The sequence below is a fragment of the Bombina bombina genome, chromosome 4, assembly GCF_027579735.1.
Source record: "Bombina bombina isolate aBomBom1 chromosome 4, aBomBom1.pri, whole genome shotgun sequence".
NCBI classification, from domain to species: Eukaryota; Metazoa; Chordata; class Amphibia; order Anura; family Bombinatoridae; genus Bombina; species Bombina bombina.
In genome coordinates this window covers 495,257,867-495,278,850 of record NC_069502.1, presented here as the reverse complement: position 1 = coordinate 495,278,850, position 20,984 = coordinate 495,257,867, and the positions used below count along the sequence as shown (strand labels likewise).

Below are 20,984 nucleotides of genomic sequence, written 5' to 3'. Positions count from 1 at the left end.
GAGGTGAAAACGTCACCTCTTATCAAAATTTTTTTTTTAGCTGTGGGCTGCTCTAGCAGCTAATAACAGCGATTGATTGAAACAAATAAAGGAGCTTTCTACATGAAGCATCTTATACTTCATGAATGAAAGTGCCCTTTATTTGTTTCAATAGTAAATCCTATTGTTTGTAAATTGCTAGGATTGACTTTCACTTTAAGATATGGATTTTTTGTTTTACATTTCTTTACATTTAATGTCTATTTTTTACACAATTGGAAAACAGGGCTCACTTATGTACAAGATATATTTTAATACAGTATAATATGATTTCTTGCTGTCTTCAATATATAATACGTGTACGTTACGTTATTGTTCCTGATTTTGCATTGATTATATTTTACTGTTTGATTTTCAGTAACAATACTGATAGGTTTTCCTGTTATTTCCTAGTCCTAGATAGTGTAGTTTGACTAAAATTAAATGACTGCATCTAATGTATTGAAATGCCAAACTTTGGCTAATTTTACTGGATTAGACTAGAGGACACTGCTTTAATAGTGTTTACATCATAGATAGCTACTGCTTCACATATTTTTATTTACAAAATGTAGAATTTTAATGTACAAGTTATGTTCTTTGTAAACGCAGGTATTCACACGTATAGAATGTTTTTTATTAATACTTTTGTTTAGTCATAAACCCAGAAGCTCCTTTGTACTGTAAAAGGTTTATAAAAATGAAATACAAATTATTTTTTAGCTTTGTTTTAACATTTAAAGTATAAATAAATTCTCTTTTGGAAATAAGACAAAGGTGGAAAAAAAATACTAAAAAAGATAATTATTTTAGTGAACGTTTAACAAGACAGCGCATAAGAAATATATATATTTCAACAGGGCCAACACGTCACATTTCAACAGGGCCTTCTAAGGCAGGGACAGAAAAATACAGCAAAAGATGAAAAGTAGCATGACATGATGGGGCATATTTATCAAGCTCCGTATGGAGCTTAATGCCCCGTGTTTCTGGCGAGCCTTCAGACCGCTGCTCCACAACCTTGCCGCCTGCTCTGAGGCGGCGGACAGACATCGCCGGAAATCAACCCGATCCAATACGATCGGGTTAATTGACACCCCCTGCTAGCGGCTGATTGGCCACAAATCTGCAGGGGGTGGTATTGCACCAGCAGTTCACAAGAACTGCTGGTGCAATGATAAATGCAGAGAGCGTATGCTGTCGGCATTTATCGATGTGCAGCGGACATGATCCGCAATAGCGGATCATGTCCGCTCGCACTTTCTTAAATAGGCCCTGATAGATGCATATTCAGCAGCAAAAAAAAAAAGAAAAAGAATTACCTGTATTTTTTATAATAAAACTGAGTGAACTATAATCTCAAAATTGTTCTCATTGGCATAGATACAAAGGGGTAGATTTATTAAATGCCGGGCAGACATGATTCGCTGTAGCATACGCTGTCGGCATTTAACATTGCACAAGCATTTCTTGTGAAATGCTTGTGCAATGACGCCCCCTGCACATTAGCAGGGGGTGTCAATCATCCCTATCGTATCTTACGACCACTACTTCTTAACTTATGTTTCCGGCGAGCTGGAAACTTTGGTGGTAGAAAGCAGCACTCGCTGCTTGTTAAATCTTCCCCCTTGTTTGAATTTTTGAAGAGATAAAGTGTAAGCTGTAGCAAAAAGATAAATGCACAATGAGATTAAAGATCAGATATTTGTTGTTAGTAAATCCTGATTTGTAATGGTTATTTTCTGTCGTTCTTGTTTTTCAGTCATTTGAAACCAGGTTAACTTCACTTTCTGTAACTCTGAATAAAGATGTAACGTTTGCCGAGCAGTTATTACATTCTTTGCCCGGTGATCTTCCGGGGGAGCAACTTAAAGAATTAATTGCCTGTTTGCAGAAAGCCTTGGCTGTGGTTTGTCAAATGACTTCTGATCGAGCAAAACAGATTGCATGCGCAGTGGACTCAGAGATGGTAAAGTACAGATTAAATATTGCTAGTAAATAAATAGATTTATGAGACTGGTGAATACAAATTTAAAGTCATGTAATGTAAACACTGTTTGCTCAATTTATCAAATGTCAAGCAGACATGATTCACTATAGCTTGTGCAATGCCGCCCCCTGCTCACTGTGGCAAATCGGCCGCAGTCAGATGCTGTCAATCAAAATTTGGTGGCAAAGAGGTTAAGGAGTCTTATGAACGCTGCTTCTTAACTTTCGTTTCAGGATAAATAGAGCCCTATGACCGAAGATAATATTTTGGAAACTCGTATACTGTATGTAAGATTATCTGTGGATTATTTAGCTGAACATTTAATATTAAAAAAATGAAAGTACATTTTGTATTTTTTTCTTCCTTTATTGCAGAATTTAAATTCTTACACATCAAAAAAAAAAAAAAAAAAGTTTAGTAGTTAAAATATAAGCTCAAAAATGATGATAGAAATCCCCCCTCACAAGCATACACCTGTAGGTGTGTACATGTATAGGAGTGTTTGCACTTTGTGGTTCACTGGTAGTGCTGATACAGCCATAACAAAACTGCAGCAGGTAAAGGGAGGTGGGATTTATAATCAATTTTATGTTTAGTATTTAACTTTAAAGCAAAGCAAAGTCATTTTTACTAAAAGAGGGCATTTTATTTATTTATACATCAGTTGTCCCTGTACTGAGAGTTTATTTTTTCTTTTGTTTTTATGATTGTGAGGTGTGTCACAGTCAACCAATAGATCAGGGAGAGTTACGCTAATTATCTAGGGCCTGATGATTAAAATTTTGCCAACATGGAAAACAAATCGCAAAAAATCTTTGGGGCGTTTTTTGAACATAATGAGAGGAGCAGGATCCTCACAGTACTGTTAAGGCTTGTTAGATAATCTAACCAGAGTAGAAAGCTTTAGATCAGCGGGCCCCCAGTGAGCAGATGTACACAGACATTCACTTCCTGTAAGCTTCAAAATCAATCCAAACAGCTTTAACTGACAGTGTTTCATCCCACTTGCAAGTCGGAGTCAGCCCTTAGAGTAGACATGATACACAATAGACACACTAACAGTAGTAAGCAAATTCAATCTAAACCCCTTACACAAGCATAGAGAGGGAAATTTGAAACATGCATTAGAGTAGAGTAAGGGCGGGTCTAATATGCTGTGCATAGAGAGCAGGGCAGTGTTTCCTGGTAGTTGGCAGAATCTTGTGCTTATTTAAAATAAAAAGCCTTATAAAGTCAGTATTAAACCATAATCTATATAGACAGTGACATTATTATTATCCGCATACAGGTTTGGCATAATGAGAACATAAATAGAGCCATTTAAACTAAAATGTCCGACCTTGTTTCTGCTAGTGATTATGTGTAATGTTTTTAAGACTATCAAATTCTCAAAAAAATAAAATATATAAAAAAAAGTATATTAAATTCTCATTGAATCTGGGCCAACACAAACTGCCATCTGAGTTGAATGGTATGGACCAAGGGTTTGTAATACTAGTGGCTGCTATTGTAGACTGTTGCACACAGTGATGAAACCCAGGAGATTGCTTTGATTTATCGTGTGAAGAACCACTTCAGACACTTCTTACATCTCTTAAGTGGATAAGACTAAAAGCCATGTGTTAAGGTTGGCTTCATGTACTGTGACAATATAGTTTGAGAAAACTATTTTAAGATCCAAATTTACAAAATTAAAAATAGTATCTATGTATTGGATGTCTTTGTCATGTTGTCTTTTCTTCTGACATCTGAGCTTTATCCTTTTTTTTTTTCGTAGTCAAAGTTAGCAGAAACACACCAAGAACTTTTAGATAAGCTACAACTTTTGCAAGATTGGATCAAAACAATCAATGAAAACATGGACTTTGCAATGACCACTAATGATGAAGAAATTATGAAGCAAAGCCTACAGTTTCTTAAGGTACAGCTATGCTGTTTGTAAAGAATGCATCCTGCTTTATTTCTAATTAAAGGGACAGGAAAGTTAAAAACGAATTTTCAGATAGAGCATGCAATTTAAAGACACTTTTAAATTCACTTCTATTGTCAAATGTGCTTCGTTCTCTTAGTATCCCTTGTTGAAAATAAATATGCACATATCATACACCAGTGGGAGCTGCTGCTAATTGGTGCCTGCACACATTTGTCTCTTGTAATTGGCTAACTAGATGTGTTAAGCTAGCTGCCAGTAGTGCAATGCTGTTCCTTCAGCAATGGATAACAAGAGAATGAAGCAAATTTGATAATAGAAGTAAAATGGAAATGTATTTAAAATTGTATGTTCTATCTGATGCATAAAAGAAAACTTCTGGGTTTACTATCCCTTTATGTGCTTTATAACAGTGTGTGTGTCTGTGTATGTATGTGTGTCTGGTTGTGTGTGTATATGTGTGCATCTGTGTGTGTTTGTATATATTTGTATGTGTGTGTGTCTCTGTGTGTATGCATGTATGTCCACTCTGTGTGTGTGGGTGTCTGTATATGTGTGTGCATGCATGTAGGTCTGTTTGTGTGTGTGCGTGTGTGTATATGTGTGTGTCTGTACAATAAATAAGATACATTTATAAATAGATGGTTATATAGATTATGGCACATAAACACATTGCTTTCTCACGTATGAGTTAAAGAAACAGTCTAGTCAAAATTAAACTTGCATGATTCAGATAGGGCATGCAATTTTAAACAATTTTCCAATTCACTTTTATCATCAAATTTGCGTTGTTCCCTTGGTATTCTTAGTTGAAAGCTAAACCTAGGTAGGCTCATATGCTAATTTCTAAGCCATTGAAAGCCGCCTCTTATCTCAATGAACTTGATAGTTTTTCACAACTAGAGGGTGTTAGTTCATGTGTGCCATATAGATAACATTATTATCACGCCCGTGGAGTTACTTATGAGAGGGCACTGATTGGCTAAAATGCAAGTCTGTCAAAAGAAACTATATTAAGGGGGCAGTCTGCAGAGGCTTAGATACAAGGTAATCAAATGGTAATAAGTATAGTAATATCATTGTGTGAGTATGCAAAACTGGGGAATGGGTAATAAAGGGATTATCTATCTTTTAAAACAATAAAAAAATCTGAGTAGACTTTGAGGCCTAGTTATCAACGTGTCAACTTTCCTGCCTTCGCCGGCCCAATACGCCCGCCTAAGCTCGCCTACCATCGCCGCCGCAGACCTGCAAAATTTCGCCTAAGTTATCAATAAATCTGTCAAAAAGCCGCGCACCAAGTATGGAGCGATGAGCAGCGAACTGTGAGAGTTATCACTCATCCGATCTCGCTGCTCTTCGGCTTTTTGATAGCTTTATTGCTAGCCTGTCACTAAGCACCCACACTAAACTACACTGTTCTACCCCCTATACCGGCGCCCCCGGAGCCCCCCGCAACTACATAAAATTATTAACCCCTAAACCGCCGCTCTTAGACCCCGCCGCAACTCTTATAAATGTATTAACCCCTAAACCGCCGCTCCCGGACACCGCCGCCACCTACATTATTCTTAGTAACCCCTATCCTGCCCCCCCTATACCGTCGCCACCTATAATAAAGTTATTAACCCCTATCCTGCTGATCCCGGACCTCGTCGCAACTAAATAAATAGTTTAACCCCTAAACTGCCGGTCCCAGACCCCGCCGCAACCTATATTAAACTTATTAACCCCTAATCTGCCCCCCTTACACCGTCGCCACCTATAATAAATTTATTAACCCCTATCCTGCCCCCCCTACACTGCCGCCACTGTAATAAAATTATTAACCCCTAAATCTAAGTCTAACACTAACCCTAACACCCCCCTAACTTAAATATTAATTAAATAAATCTAAATAATATTTCTATTATTAACTAAATTAATTCTATTTAAAACTAAATACTTACCTATAAAATAAACCCTAATATAGCTACAATATAAATAATAATTACATTGTAGCTATCTTAGGATTTATTTTTATTTTACAGGTAACTTTCAATTTATTTTAACTAGGTACAATAGCTATTAAATAGTTATTAACTATTTAATAGCTACCTAGCTAAAATAAAGAGAAATTTACCTGTAAAATAAAACCTAACCTAAGTTACAATTACACCTAACACTACACTATACTTTAATAAATTATTCCTATTTAAAACGAAATACTTACCTGTAAAATAAACCCTAAGATAGCTACAATGTAATTAATAATTACATTGTAGCTATTTTAGGATTTATATTTATTTTACAGGTAACTTTGTATTTATTTTAGCTAGTTAGAATATTTATTAAATAGTTATTAACTATTTCATAACTACCTAGCTAAAATAAATACAAAATTACCTGTAAAATAAATCCTAACCTAAGTTACAATTAAACCTAACACTACACTATACTTAAATTAATTAAATAAATTAACTACAAATAACTACAATTAAATACAATTAAATAAACTAACTAAAGTACAAAAAATAAAAAAAGCTAAGTTACAAAAAATAAAAAAATATTACAACAATTTTAAGCTAATTACACCTAATCTAAGCCCCCTAATAAAATAACAAAGCCCCCCAAAATAAAAAAATGCCCTACCCTATTCTACATTAAAAAGTTCAAAGCTCTTTTACCTTACCAGCCCTTAAAAGGGCCCTTTTGCGGGGCATGCCCCAAAGAAAACTGCTCTTTTGCCTGTAAAAGAAAAATACAACCCCCCCCCCAACATTAAAACCCACCACCCACATACCCCTAATCTAACCCAAACCCCCCTTAAATAAACCTAACACTAAGCCCCTGAAGATCATCCTACCTTGAGTCGTCTTCAGCCAGCCGACCACCGATGGAACCGAAGAGGAGATCCGGAGCGGCAGAAGTGATCCTCCAAGGGGCGCTGAAGAAGTCTTCCATCCGATGAAGTCATCATCCAGGCGGCGCTGAAGAAGTCTTCCATCCGGGCAATGTTATCTTCCAAGCGGCGCTGAAGAAGTCTTCCATCCGGGCGATGTCATCTTCCAAGCGGGGTCTTCAATCTTCTTTCTTCAGGATCCATCTTAATCCCGCCAACGCGGAACATCCTTCTTCCCCGACGGACTAACGACGAATGAAGGCTTCTTTAAGGGACGTCATCCAAGATGGCGTCCCTTCAATTCCGATTGGCTGATAGGATTCTATCAGCCAATCGGAATTAAGGTAGGAAAAATCTGATTGGCTGATTGAATCAGCCAATCAGATTGAGCTTGCATTCTATTGGCTGATCGGAACAGCCAATAATAGAATGCAAGCTTAATCTGATTAGCTGATTCAATCAGCCAATCAGATTTTTCCTACCTTAAGGTGCCTTCATTCGTCGTTAGTCCATCAGGGAAGAAGGATGTTCCGCGTCGGCGGGATGAAGATGGATCCTGAAGAAAGAAGATTGAAGACCCCGCTTGGAAGATGACATCGCCCGGATGGAAGACTTGTTCAGCGCCGCTTGGAAGATGACATCGCCCAGATGGAAGACGTCTTCAGCGCCGCCTGGATGATGACTTCATCGGATGGAAGACTTCTTCAGCGCCCCTTGGAGGATCACTTCTGCCGCTCCGGATCTCCTCTTCGGTTCCATCGGTGGGTCGGCTGGCTGAAGACAACTCAAGGTAGGATGATCTTCAGGGGGGTAGTGTTAGGTTTATTTAAGGGGGGTTTGGGTTAGATTAGGGGTATGTGGGTGGTGGGTTTTAATGTTGGGGGGGGTTGTTATTTTTCTTTTACAGGCAAAAGAGCTGAATTCTTTGGGGCATGCCCCGCATAAGGCCCTTTTAAGGGCTGGTAAGGTAAAAGAGCTTTGAACTTTTTAAATTTAGAATAGGGTAGGGAATTTTTTTTGGGGGGGGGGGATTTGTTATTTTATTAGGGGGCTTAGATTAGGTGTAATTAGCTTAAATTGTTGTAATATTTTTTAAATGTTTGTAACTTATTTTTTTTATTTTTTGTAACTTAGCTTTTTTTATTTTTTGAACTTTAGTTAGTTTATGTAATTGTATTTAATTTTAGTTATTTGTAGGTAATTTATTTAATTAATTTAATGATAGTGTAGTGTTAGGTTTAATTGTAACTTAGGTTAGGATTTATTTTACAGGTAATTTTGTATTTCTTTTAGCTAGGTAGTTATGAAATAGTTAATAACTATTTAATAACTATTCTAACTAGCTAAAATAAATACAAAGTTACCTGTAAAATAAATATAAATCCTAAAATAGCTACAATGTAATTATTAATTACATTGTAGCTATCTTAGGGTTTATTTTACAGGTAAGTATTTAGTTTTAAATAGAAATAATTTATTAAAGTATAGTGTAGTGTTAGGTGTAATTGTAATTGTAACTTAGGTTAGGATTTATTTTACAGGTAAATTTCTCTTTATTTTAGCTAGGTAGATATTAAATAGTTAATAACTATTTAATAGCTATTGTACCTAGTTAAAATAAATTGAAATTTGCCTGTAAAATAAATATAAATCCTAAGATAGCTACAATGTAATTATTATTTATATTGTAGCTATATTAGGGTTTATTTTAAAGGTAAATATTTAGTTTTAAATAGGATTAATTTAGTTAATAATAGAAATATTATTTAGATTTATTTAATTAATATTTAAGTTGGGGGGTGTTAGGGTTAGACTTAGGTTTAGGGGTTAATACATATATTATAGTTGCGGCGGGGTCAGGGAGCGGCGGTTTAGGGGTTAACATGTTTATTATAGTTGCGGTGGGGTCAGGGAGCGGCGGTTTAGGGGGTAATAACTTTATTTAGTTTCGGCGGTGTAGGGGGGCAGATTAGGGGTGTTTAGACTCGGGGTACATGTTAGGGTGTTAGGTGTAGATAGCTCCCATAGAAATCAATGGGATGTCAGGCAGCAGCGAACATGAACTTTCGCTATGGTCAGACTCCCATTGATTCCTATGGGATCCGCCGCCTCCAGGGCGGCGGATTGAAAACCAGGTACGCTGGGCCGAAAAAGTGCCGAGCGTACCTGCTAGTTTTTTGATAACTAGCAAAAGTAGTCAGATTGTGCCGCACTTGTGTGCGGAACATCTGGAGTGATGTAAGAATCGATCTGTGTCGGACTGAGTCCGGCGGATCGAAGCTTACGTGACTAAATTCTACTTTTGCCAGTCTCTAGCCTTTGATAACTAAGGCGAATCAGCCTCGCCACAAATATACTGCGGATTTCCAGCGTATTTGAGGTTGACGGCTTCAAAGATCTAAGTAAAAACATACAAATAGACTTGAGATTGTACATATATATTCTTACACAACAGAAATAAAAAAAAATCTGCTTTTTATAACAGTACCAACATAAGCCTTTAGTGTTCTTAAAACCAACAGTAACAGTAATTCTCATAAATGTGTAAAAGAGAAATATGATATAAACATCATAGTATAACAGCTTGTATTTAGATCTCAAAATGTATATAATGTGCATCATGACAGTATAAATAAGTTCATGTATGTGTTTACAATTAAGAACCAAAAGTACTTTATAGTTAAACAGATCGGATTTGCTTAGTATATCAAAATAATCGCCTAGATTACGAGTTTTGCGCTATACCGGATGCATAAGGAACACAATAAAATAAGCGGTCCCGCACTTTCCATAGCGCTGCCATTATGTGTTACTGAAAAACCTCCTTGTGCCATGCATTATGGTGCAATAAGCTCCATACAGTACAAAAGCCAAGGACTGAGTTTACGTGCTCGTGCACGCTTTCCCCCATAGACATCAATGGGTAGCAATCGCGGAATGGCAAATCGCAGTAATGCAACCCCATTAATGTCTATGGGGAAAAGAAAGTTATGTTTAAACCTAACATAAACCCCTAGTCTAAACATCCCTAATCCACCGCTCCCGACATTGCAGACACTAAATAAACCTATTAACCCCTAAAAGGCCAGCCCCCCACATCATAACTACTAAACTAAACCTATTAACCCCTAAACCGCCGGCTCCCCACATCGCAAAACACTAAATTAAATTATTAACCGCTAAACATAACACCCCCTAACTTTAAATTAAAATTACAATATAAGTATCTTTAAATAAATAAAAACATACCTGTGAAATAAAAAAAACCTTAATTTAAACTATAAATTAACCCAACATAACTATTCTAATAAAATAAAAAAACTACCAATTAAAAATCCTAAATTACACCCAACATAACTATTCTAATAAAATAAAAAAAACTACCAATTAAAAATCCTAAATTACATGATTAAAAAAAAAAACCAACACTACGAAAAAATTAAAAACCTAAATTACAAATTTTAAAAAAATTAATACTACGAAAAATTAAAAAAATCTAACGGCTAGATTTGGAGTTTTCTCGGTAACGACCCGAAAAACTAACGCCGGCTTTTTTCTGGCCGCACCATAAAAATAACTCTGGTATTGAGAGTCCACATAAAGGCTGCGTTAGGCTCCAAAAAAGGAGCGTAGAGCATTTTTAACGCAGCTTCAACTCTCGATACCAGAGTTGCTTACGGACGCGGCCAGCCTCAAAAACGTGCTCGTGCACGATTCTCCCATAGGAAACAATGGGGCTGTTTGAGCTGAAAAAAAACCTAACACCTGCAAAAAAGCCGCGTTCAGCTCCTAACGCAGCCCCATTGTTTGCTATGCGGTAACACTTCCTACGTCTGCACCTAACACTCTAACATGTACCCCCGAGTCTAAACACCCCTAACCTTACACTTATTAACCCCTAACCTGCCGCCCCCGCTATCGCCGACCCCTGCATATTATTATTAACCCCTAATCTGCCGCTCCGTAAACCGCCGCTACTTACATTATCCCTATGTACCCCTAATCTGCTGCCCTAACATCGCCGACCCCTATATTATATTTATTAACCCCTAACCTGCCCCCCACAACGTCGCCTCCACCTACCTACACTTATTAACCCCTAATCTGCCGACCGGACCTGAGCGCTACTATAATAAAGTTATTAACCCCTAATCCGCCTCACTAACCCTATAATAAATAGTATTAACCCCTAATCTGCCCTCCCTAACATCGCCAAGACCTAACTTCAATTATTAACCCCTAATCTGCCGACTGGAGCTCACCGCTATTCTAATAAATGTATTAACCCCTAAAGCTAAGTCTAACCCTAACACTAACACCCCCCTAAGTTAAATATAATTTACATCTAACGAAATTAATTAACTCTTATTAAATAAATTATTCCTAATTAAAGCTAAATACTTACCTGTAAAATAAATCCTAATATAGCTACAATATAAATTATAATTATATTATAGCTATTTTAGGATTAATATTTATTTCACAGGTAACTTTGTATTTATTTTAACCAGGTACAATAGCTAAAATAGTTAAAATAATTACAAATTTACCTGTAAAAAAAATCCTAACCTAAGTTACAATTAAACCTAACACTATAATATCAATAAATTAATTAAATAAACTACCTACAATTAACCTAACACTACACTATCAATAAATTAATTAAATACAATTCCTACAAATAAATACAATTAAATAAACTTGCTAAAGTACAAAAAATAAAAAAGAACTAAGTTACAAAAAATAAAAAAATATTTACAAGCATAAGAAAAATATTACAACAATTTTAAACTAATTACACCTACTCTAAGCCCCCTAATAAAATTAAACCTAACACTAAGCCCCTGAAGATCTTCCTACCTTATCTTCACCATACCAGGTTCACCCATCCATCCTGAAGAGCTCCTCCGATGTCCTGATCCAAGCCCAAGCGGGGGGCTGAAGAGGTCCATGATCCGGATGAAGTCTTCATCCAAGCGGGAGCTGAAGAGGTCCATGATCCGGATGAAGTCTTCTATCAACGGCATCTTCAATCTTCTTTCTTCCGGATCCATCTTGCAGACCTCCGACGCGGAACATCCTGCTGGCCCGACGGACTAACGACGAATGACGGTTCCTTTAAGGGACGTCATCCAAGATGGCGTCCCTCGAATTCCGATTGGCTGATAGGATTCTATCAGCCAATCGGAATTAAGGTAGGAAAATTCTGATTGGCTGATGGAATCAGCCAATCAGATTCAAGTTCAATCCGATTGGCTGATTCAATCAGCCAATCAGATTGAGCTCGCAATCTATTGGCTGTTCCGATCAGCCAATAGAATGCGAGCTCAATCTGATTGGCTGATTGGATCAGCCAATCGGATTGAACTTGATTCTGATTGGCTGATTCCATCAGCCAATCAGAATATTCCTACCTTAATTCCGATTGGCTGATAGAATCCTATCAGCCAATCGGAATTCGAGGGACGCCATCTTGGATGACGTCCCTTAAAGGAACCGTCATTCGTCGTTAGTCCGTCGGGCCAGCAGGATGTTCCGCGTCGGAGGTCTGCAAGATGGATCCGGAAGAAAGAAGATTGAAGATGCCGTTGATAGAAGACTTCATCCGGATCATGGACCTCTTCAGCTCCCGCTTGGATGAAGACTTCATCCGGATCATGGACCTCTTCAGCCCCCCGCTTGGGCTTGGATCAGGACATCGGAGGAGCTCTTCAGGACGGATCGGTGAACCTGGTATGGTGAAGATAAGGTAGGAAGATCTTCAGGGGCTTAGTGTTAGGTTTATTTAAGGGGGGTTTGGGTTAGATTAGGGGTATGTGGGTGGTGGGTTGTAATGTTGGGGGGCTTGGGTATTGTATGTTTTTTTTTTACAGGCAAAAGAGCTGAACTTCTTGGGGCATGCCCCGCAAAGGGCCCTGTTCAGGGCTGGTAAGGTAAAAGAGCTTTGAACTTTAGTTATTTAGAATAGGGTAGGGCATTTTTTTATTTTGGGGGGCTTTGTTATTTATTAGGGGGCTTAGAGTAGGTGTAATTAGTTTAAAATTGTTGTAATATTTTTCTTATGTTTGTAAATATTTTTTTATTTTTTGTAACTTAGTTCTTTTTTATTTTTTGTACTTTAGCAAGTTTATTTAATTGTATTTATTTGTAGGAATTGTATTTAATTAATTTATTGATAGTGTAGTGTTAGGTTAATTGTAGGTAATTGTAGGTAGTTTATTTAATTAATTTATTGATAGTATAGTGTTAGGTTTAATTGTAACTTAGGTTAGGATTTCTTTTACAGGTAAATTTGTAATTATTTTAACTATTTTAGCTATTGTACCTGGTTAAAATAAATACAAAGTTACCGGTAAAATAAATATTAATCCTAAAATAGCTATAATATAATTATAATTTATATTGTAGCTATATTAGGATTTATTTTACAGGTAAGTATTTAGCTTTAATTAGGAATAATTTATTTAATAAGAGTTAATTAATTTCGTTAGATTAAAATTATATTTAATTTAGGGGGGTGTTAGTGTTAGGGTTAGACTTAGCTTTAGGGGTTAATCCATTTATTAGAATAGTGGTGAGCTCCGGTTGGCAGATTAGGGGTTAATAATTGAAGTTAGGTGTCGGCGATGTTAGGGAGGGCAGATTAGGGGTTAATACTATTTATTATAGGGTTAGTGAGGCGGATTAGGGGTTAATAACTTTATTATAGTAGCGCTCAGGTCCGGTCGGCAGATTAGGGGTTAATAAGTGTAGGTAGGTGGAGGCGACGTTGTGGGGGGCAGGTTAGGGGTTAATAAATATAATACAGGGGTCGGCGGTGTTAGGGGCAGCAGATTAGGGGTACATAAGGATAACGTAGGTGGCGGCGCTTTGCGGTCGGCAGATTAAGGGTTAATAAGTGTAGGTAGGTGGAGGCGACGTTGTGGGGGGCAGGTTAGGGGTTAATAAATATAATACAGGGGTCGGCGGTGTTAGGGGCAGCAGATTAGGGGTACATAAGGATAACGTAGGTGGCGGTCGGCAGATTAAGGTTTAAAAAAAATTATTCGAGTGTCGGTGATGTGGGGGGACCTCGGTTTAGGGGTACATAGGTAGTTTATGGGTGTTAGTGTACTTTAGAGCACAGTAGTTAAGAGCTTTATAAACCGGCGTTAGCCCAGAAATCTCTTAACTACTGACTTTTTTCCTGCGGCTGGAGTTTTGTCGTTAGATTTCTAACGCTCACTTCAGAAACGACTCTAAATACCGGAGTTAGAAAGATCCCATTGAAAAGATAGGATACGCAATTGACGTAAGGGGATCTGTGGTATGGAAAAGTCGCGGCTGAAAAGTGAGCGTTAGACCCTATTTTGAGTGACTCCAAATACCGGCGGTAGCCTAAAACCAGAGTTAGGAGCCTCTAACGCTGGTTTTCACGGCTAACGCCAAACTCCAAATCTAGGCCTTTGATTACAAAAAATAATAAACACTAAAATTAGAAAAAATAAAAAACTCTAGGATTACAAAAAGAATATACAAAATTATCAAAAATAAAAACAATTACACTTAATCTAATAGCCCTATAAAAAAATAAAAAAAAATAAAAAAATAAAAACACCCCTAACCTACAATAAACTACCAATAGCCCTTAAAAGAGCCTTTTGTAGGGCATTGCCCTAAGTTAAACAGCTCTTTTACCTAGAAAAAAGTCCCCCCAGCAGTAAAACCCACCACCCAACCAACCCCCCAAAATAAAAATTTTAAGTATAAAAAAATTATAAGCTACCCATTGCCCCTAACGGGGCATTTGTATGCGCATTGCCCTTAAAAGGGCATTCAGCTCTTTTACACTGCCCATTAAAGCCTTAATCTAAAAAAAAACACCCCAAAAAATTAATAATAATCTAACACTAACCCCAGAATATCTACTCATGGTTCCTGAAGTCCAGTCATCCATCCTCATCCAGGCGACGAGAAGTCGTCATCCATATGGCGACAACTTCATCCATCTCGGGGACATCTTTTATCTTCATCCCAGCGGCACAGAGCCTCTTCTTTATACGATCGTCGCTGTACATTGAAGTTGAATGCAAAGTACCCGTTTCAAAATGGTGTACCTTGCATTTCTATTAGCTGATTTGATTCTTCAAATTCAAATCAGCCAATAAAATGAGAGCTTCTGAAATCCTATTGGCTGTTCAAATACGCCAATAGGATGGGAGCTACTGAAATTCTATTGACTGATTTGAACAGCCAATAGGATTTCAAAAGATTTTATCCTATTGGCTAATTTGAACAGCCTGTGGGATTTCAGAAGCTCTCATCCTATTGGCTGGGAATGCAAGGTACGCCATTTTGAAAGGGGTACCTTGCATTCAACTTCAGTGTACGGCGGTGATCGTATGAAGAGGACGCTCCGCGCAGGATGTTATCGCCGTTCAGTATAGCTCGGCTTTACACCACCGGGATGAATATAGAAGACGTCCCCGAGATGGATGAAGGTGTCGCAGCCTGGATGAAGAATTCTCGCTGCCTGGATGAGGATATATGACCGAACTTCAGGAACCATGAGTAGATTTTCTGGGGTTAGTGTTAGGTTTAGTTTTTATTTTTTGGGGTGTTTTTTTTTTTTAGATTAGGGCTTTAATGGGCAGTGTAAAAGAGCTGAATGCCCTTTTAAGGGCAATGCCCATACAAATTCCCCTTATGGGGCAATGGTTATTTTAGGATTTTTTTTTATTTTGGGAGGTTGGTTGGGTGGTGGGTTTTAGTGTTGGGGGAACTTTGTATTTTTTTTTTTCCTAGGTAAAAGAGCTGTTTAACTTTTAAGGGCTATTGGTAGTTTATTGTAGGTTAGGGGGTGTTTTTGTTTTTGGTGGGCTTTTTTATTTTTATAGGGCTATTAGATTAGGTGTAATTGTTTTTATTTTTGATAATTTTCTTTATTTTTTGTAATCTTACGCCTAGATTTAGAGTTCTGCGTTAGGGTTTAAAAGCAACGTTAAGGTGTCCTAATGCAGCTTTTTAACCCTCGCTGGTATTTAGAGTCAGGCAGGAAAGGGTCTACCGCTCACTTTCTTTCCGTGACTCGAGGCTACCGCAAATCCCCTTACGTCAATGGCGTATCCTATCTTTTCTGTGGGATTTGCCTAACGCTGGTATTATGAGTCTTGGAAGAAGTGAGCGGTACAGCCTCTACCGCCAAGACTCCAACCGCAAAAAAAAAGTCAGTAGTTAAGAGTTTTATGGGCTAACGCCGGAACATAAAGCTCTTAACTACTGTGCTATAAAGTACACTAACACTAATAAACTACCTATGAACCCCTAAACCGAGGCCCCACCACATCGCAAACCCTATAATAAAATTTTTTAACCCCTAATCTTCCGACCGGACATCGCTGCCATCTACATTATAGCTATGAACCCCTAATCTGCTGCCCCTAACATTGCTGACACCTATATTATATTTATTACCCCCTAATCTGCCCCCCCCAACGTGGCTGCCACCTACTTACACTTATTAACCCCTAATCTGCCGACCAGACATCCGCGCCACTATAATAAATGTATTAACCCCTAAACCGCTGCACTCCCGCCTTGCAAACACTATAATAAATTTTATTAACCTATAGTCTGCCCTCCCTAACATCGCTGCCACCTACCTACAATTATTAACCCCTAAATCTCCCGCCCCCAACGTCGCCGCTACTATAATAAAGTTATTAACCCCTAAACCTAAGTCTAACCCTAACACCCCCTAACTTAAATATAATTTAAATAAAACAAACTAAATTTACTATCATTAAATAAATTATTCCTATTTAAAACTAAATACTTTCCTATAAAATAAACCCTAATATAGCTACAATATAACTAATAGTTACATTGTAGCTATCTTACAGGCAACTTTGTATTTATTTTAACTAGGTACAATAGCTATTAAATAGCTTTAATAGCTACCTAGTTAAAATAATTACAAAATTACCTGTAAAATAAATCCTAACCTAAGTTACAAATACGCCTAACACTACACTATCAATAAATTAATTAAATAAATTACCTACAATTATCTAAACTAAAATACAATTAAATAAACTAAACTATAATACAAAAAACAAACACTAAATTACAGAAAATAATTTTTTTTTACAAGAAGTTTAAACTAATTACACCTAATCTAAGCCCCCTAATAAAATAAAAAAGCCCCCCAAAATAATAAAATGCCCTACCCTATCCTAAATTACAAAGTAATCAGCTCTTTTACAAGCCCTTAAAAGGGCTTTTTGCGGGGCATTGCCCCAAAGTAATCAGCTCTTTTACCTGTAAATAAAAATACAAAAACCCCCCAACATTACAACCCACCATCCACATACCCCTACTCTAAAACCCACCCAAACCCCCCTTAAAAATACCTAACACAAGATCTCCCTACCTTGAGTCGTCTTCACCCAGCCGAGCCGAATTCTTCATCCAAGCGGGGCAGAAGAGGTCCTCCATCCGGTTGAAGTCTTCATCCAAGCGGGCAGAAGAGGTCTTCCATCCGATTGAAGTCTTCATCCAAGCAGCATCTTCTATCTTCAGCGGCAGCATCCTGAAGACCTCCGACGCGGAACATCCATCCTGGCCGACGACTTCCCGACGAATGACGGTTCCTTTAAATGATGTCATCCAAGATGGCGTCCCTCGAATTCCTATTGGCTGATAGGATTCTATAGGGCTGTCTGTGTCTGAGGGTGTGTTTCTTTGCATGTCTGCTAGAGTGTCTATATGTGAATCCTTATGTGTGAGTGTGTGTGTTTCAGTGTATGAGTGTGTCTGTGTGTTTGTATGTTACTACCTTTACAACATTTCCAAGTTTAAATAGACACTTTAGAGTGCATATATGTTTTAGTCACTTGGTCAAAAATTGCACATGTCAAAGGGGGGGGGGGCCTGATCAATGGTTAAGTCAGGGGCCCCAAAATTTCTAATGGCGGCCCTGGCTATTGTACCTAGTTAAAATAAATACAAAGTTGCCTGTAAAATAAATATAAATCCTAAAATAGCTACAATGTAACTATTAGTTATATTGTAGCTATATTAGGGTTTATTTTATAGGTAAGTATTTAGTTTTAAATAGGAATAATTTATTTAATGATAGTAAATTTAGTTCGTTTTATTTAAATTATATTTAAGTTAGGGGGGTGTTAGGGTTAGACTTAGGTTTAGGGGTTAATAACTTTATTATAGTGGCGGCGATGTCCGGTAGGCAGATTAGGGGTTAATAAGTGTAGGTAGGTGGCGGCGACGTTGGGGGGGCAGATTAGGGGGTTAATAAGTGTAAGGTTAGGGGTATTTAGACTCGGGGTTCATGTTAGGGTGTTAGGTGTAGACTTAGATAGTGTTTCCCCATAGGAAATAATGGGGCTGCGTTAGGAGCTGAACGCTGCTTTTTTGCAGGTGTTAGGTTTTTTTTCAGCCAGCTCAGCCCCATTGTTTCCTATGGGGATATCGTGAACGAGCACGTTTTTCCAGCTTACCGCTACCGTAAGCAACGCTGGTATTGAGAGTAGAAGTGGAGCTAAATTATGCTCAACGCTCACTTTTCTGAGGCTAACGCAGCATTCAGAAAACTCGTAATACCAGTGTTGTCTTAAGGGTGCGCTGGAAAAAAAAGGATCATTAGAGCCGCAGGTTTTTACTGACAAAACTCTAAATCTAGCAGTTAGAGTTTTAATTTTTTGTAATTTTAGTGTTTATTATTTTTTGTAATCTTAGATTGTTTTAATTTTTTCATATTAGTTTTTTAATCATGTAATTTAGGATTTTTAATTGGTTATTTATTTAATTTTATTAGAATAGTTATGTTGGGGCCGGTGGTTTAGGGGTTAATAGGTTTATTTAATAGACGCAATGTGGTTGGGCGGCAGATATGGGGTTAATAAGTTTAATATAGTGTTTGTGATTCTAGAGGGTGGCAATTTAGTGGTTAATAGGTAGTTTAAGGGTGTTAGTGTACTTTATAACATTTTAGTTATGAGTTTTGTGAAACATTTTTGTTTTGCAAAATCCATAACTCCTACTCTCAGGTGGTGGAATGGATCGTGTCGGTATAGGCTGTAACACAAGCATTTTAGCTGGACCGCACCACTCAAACGTCATTTTGAGTGTAGATTGGACGTTGCGTTACAGGCTAAAATGCTTACGGTATAACTATACCGCAGTGACTCGTAATATGTGTTACCGGCCATTCCAGCGCAATGGCCAATTTTTCAGTAGTAAAAGCCGTAACGCATAACTCGTAATCTAGGCAAATGAGTGATATTTATTTAAAAATGTTTTACTGATAAAAACGGCAAAATATTTTTTACTCCAAAAAATAAATGTAAAACATAAAAGGCATTTTACAATGGAATATCTTTGATTACCATCTAGAAAATCAACGTTGTATAACTCGCTAAAGATCTTGGCAGATATTGCCTTTGCTACTTGATGATTTAACGTTATAGTAGCCTCAGCAAAGTTAGGCCTAGATTTAGAGTTGGGCGGTAGCCGTCAAAACCAGCGTTAGAGGCTCCTAACGCTGGTTTTTACCGCCCTCTGGTATTTGGAGTCAGTCAGGAAAGGGTCTAACGCTCACTTTGCAGCCGTGACTTTTCCATACCGCAGATCCCCCTACGCCATTTGCGCAGCCTATCTTTTCAATGGGATCTTCCTAACGCCGGTATTTAGAGTCTTGGCTGAAGTGAGCGTTAGAAATCTAACGACAAACCTCCAGCCGCAGAAAAAAGTCAGTAGTTAAGAGCTTTCTGGGCTAACGCCGGTTTATAAAGCTCTTAACTACTGTGCTCTAAAGTACACTAACACCCATAAACTACCTATACACCCCTAAACTGAGGTCCCCCCACATCGCCGCCACTCTATTAAAATTTTTTAACCCCTAATCTGCCGACCGCACACCGCTGCCACCTACGTTATCCCTATGAACCCCTAATCTGCTGCCCCTAACACCGCCGACCCCTATATTATATTTATTAACCCCTAATCTGCCGCCCCCAACGTCGTCGCCACCTACCTACAATTATTAACCCCAAATCTGCCGACCGGAGCTCACCGCTATTATAATAAAGTTATTAACCCCTAATCCGCTTCACTCCCGCCTCAGTAACCATATAATAAATAGTATTAACCCCTAATCTGCCCTCCCTAACATCGCCAACACCTAACTTCAAGTATTAACCCCTAATCTGCCAACCGGAGCTCACCGCTACTATAATACATTTATTAACCCCTAAAGCTAAGTCTAACCTTAACCCTAACACCCCCCTAAATTAAATATAATTTAAATCTAACGAAATAAATTAACTCTTATTAAATAAATTATTCCTATTTAAAGCTAAATACTTACCTGTAAAATAAACCCTAATATAGCTACAATATAAATTATAATTATATTGTAGCTATTTTAGGATTAATATTTATTTTACAGGCAACTTTGTATTTATTTTAACCAGTTACAATAGCTATTAAATAGTTAATAACTATTTAATAGTTACCTAGTTAAAATAATTACAAATTACCTGTAAAATAAATCCTAACCTAAGTTACAATTAAACCTAACACTAAACTATCAATAAATTAATTAAATACAATACCTACAAATAAATACAATTAAATAAACTAACTAAAGTACAAAAAATAAAAAAGAACTAAGTTACAAAAAATAAAAAAATATTTACAAACATTAGAAAAATATTACAACAATTTTAAACTAATTACACCTACTCTAAGCCCCCTAATAAAATAACAAAGCCCCCCAAAATAAAAAAATGCCCTACCCTATTCTAAAATTAAAATAGAAAAGCTCTTTTACCTTACACCCTGAAAAGGGCCATTTGCGGGGCATGCCCCAAAGAATTCAGCTCTTTTGCCTGTAAAAAAAAAACATACAATACCCCCCCCCAACATTACAACCCAACACCCACATACCCCTAATCTAACCCAACCCCCCCTTAAATAAACCTAACACTAAGCCCCTGAAGATCTCCCTACCTTGTCTTCACCTTGCCGTGTTCACCGATCCGTCCAGAAGAGCCTCCAAAATCTTCATCCAAGCCTAAGCAGGGGCTGAAGAGTGACGTCCATCCTCCGGCTGAAGTCTGGATCCAAGCGGCAAATGAAGAAGTCCATCTTCGGGAAGAAATCTT

At 37.6% G+C, this 20,984-nt stretch overlaps 1 protein-coding gene across 1 annotated transcript in view; it reads left to right on the top strand.

Annotated features, from left to right (window-relative positions):
* The window catches only part of LOC128656482 (dystonin-like), a 958,955-nt gene that overhangs the window by 632,068 nt on the left and 305,903 nt on the right, over positions 1-20,984 (top strand). The window contains 2 exon segments of the mRNA XM_053710402.1: positions 1,781-1,987; positions 3,786-3,929. Coding sequence (XP_053566377.1) covers positions 1,781-1,987; positions 3,786-3,929 — 351 coding nt within the window.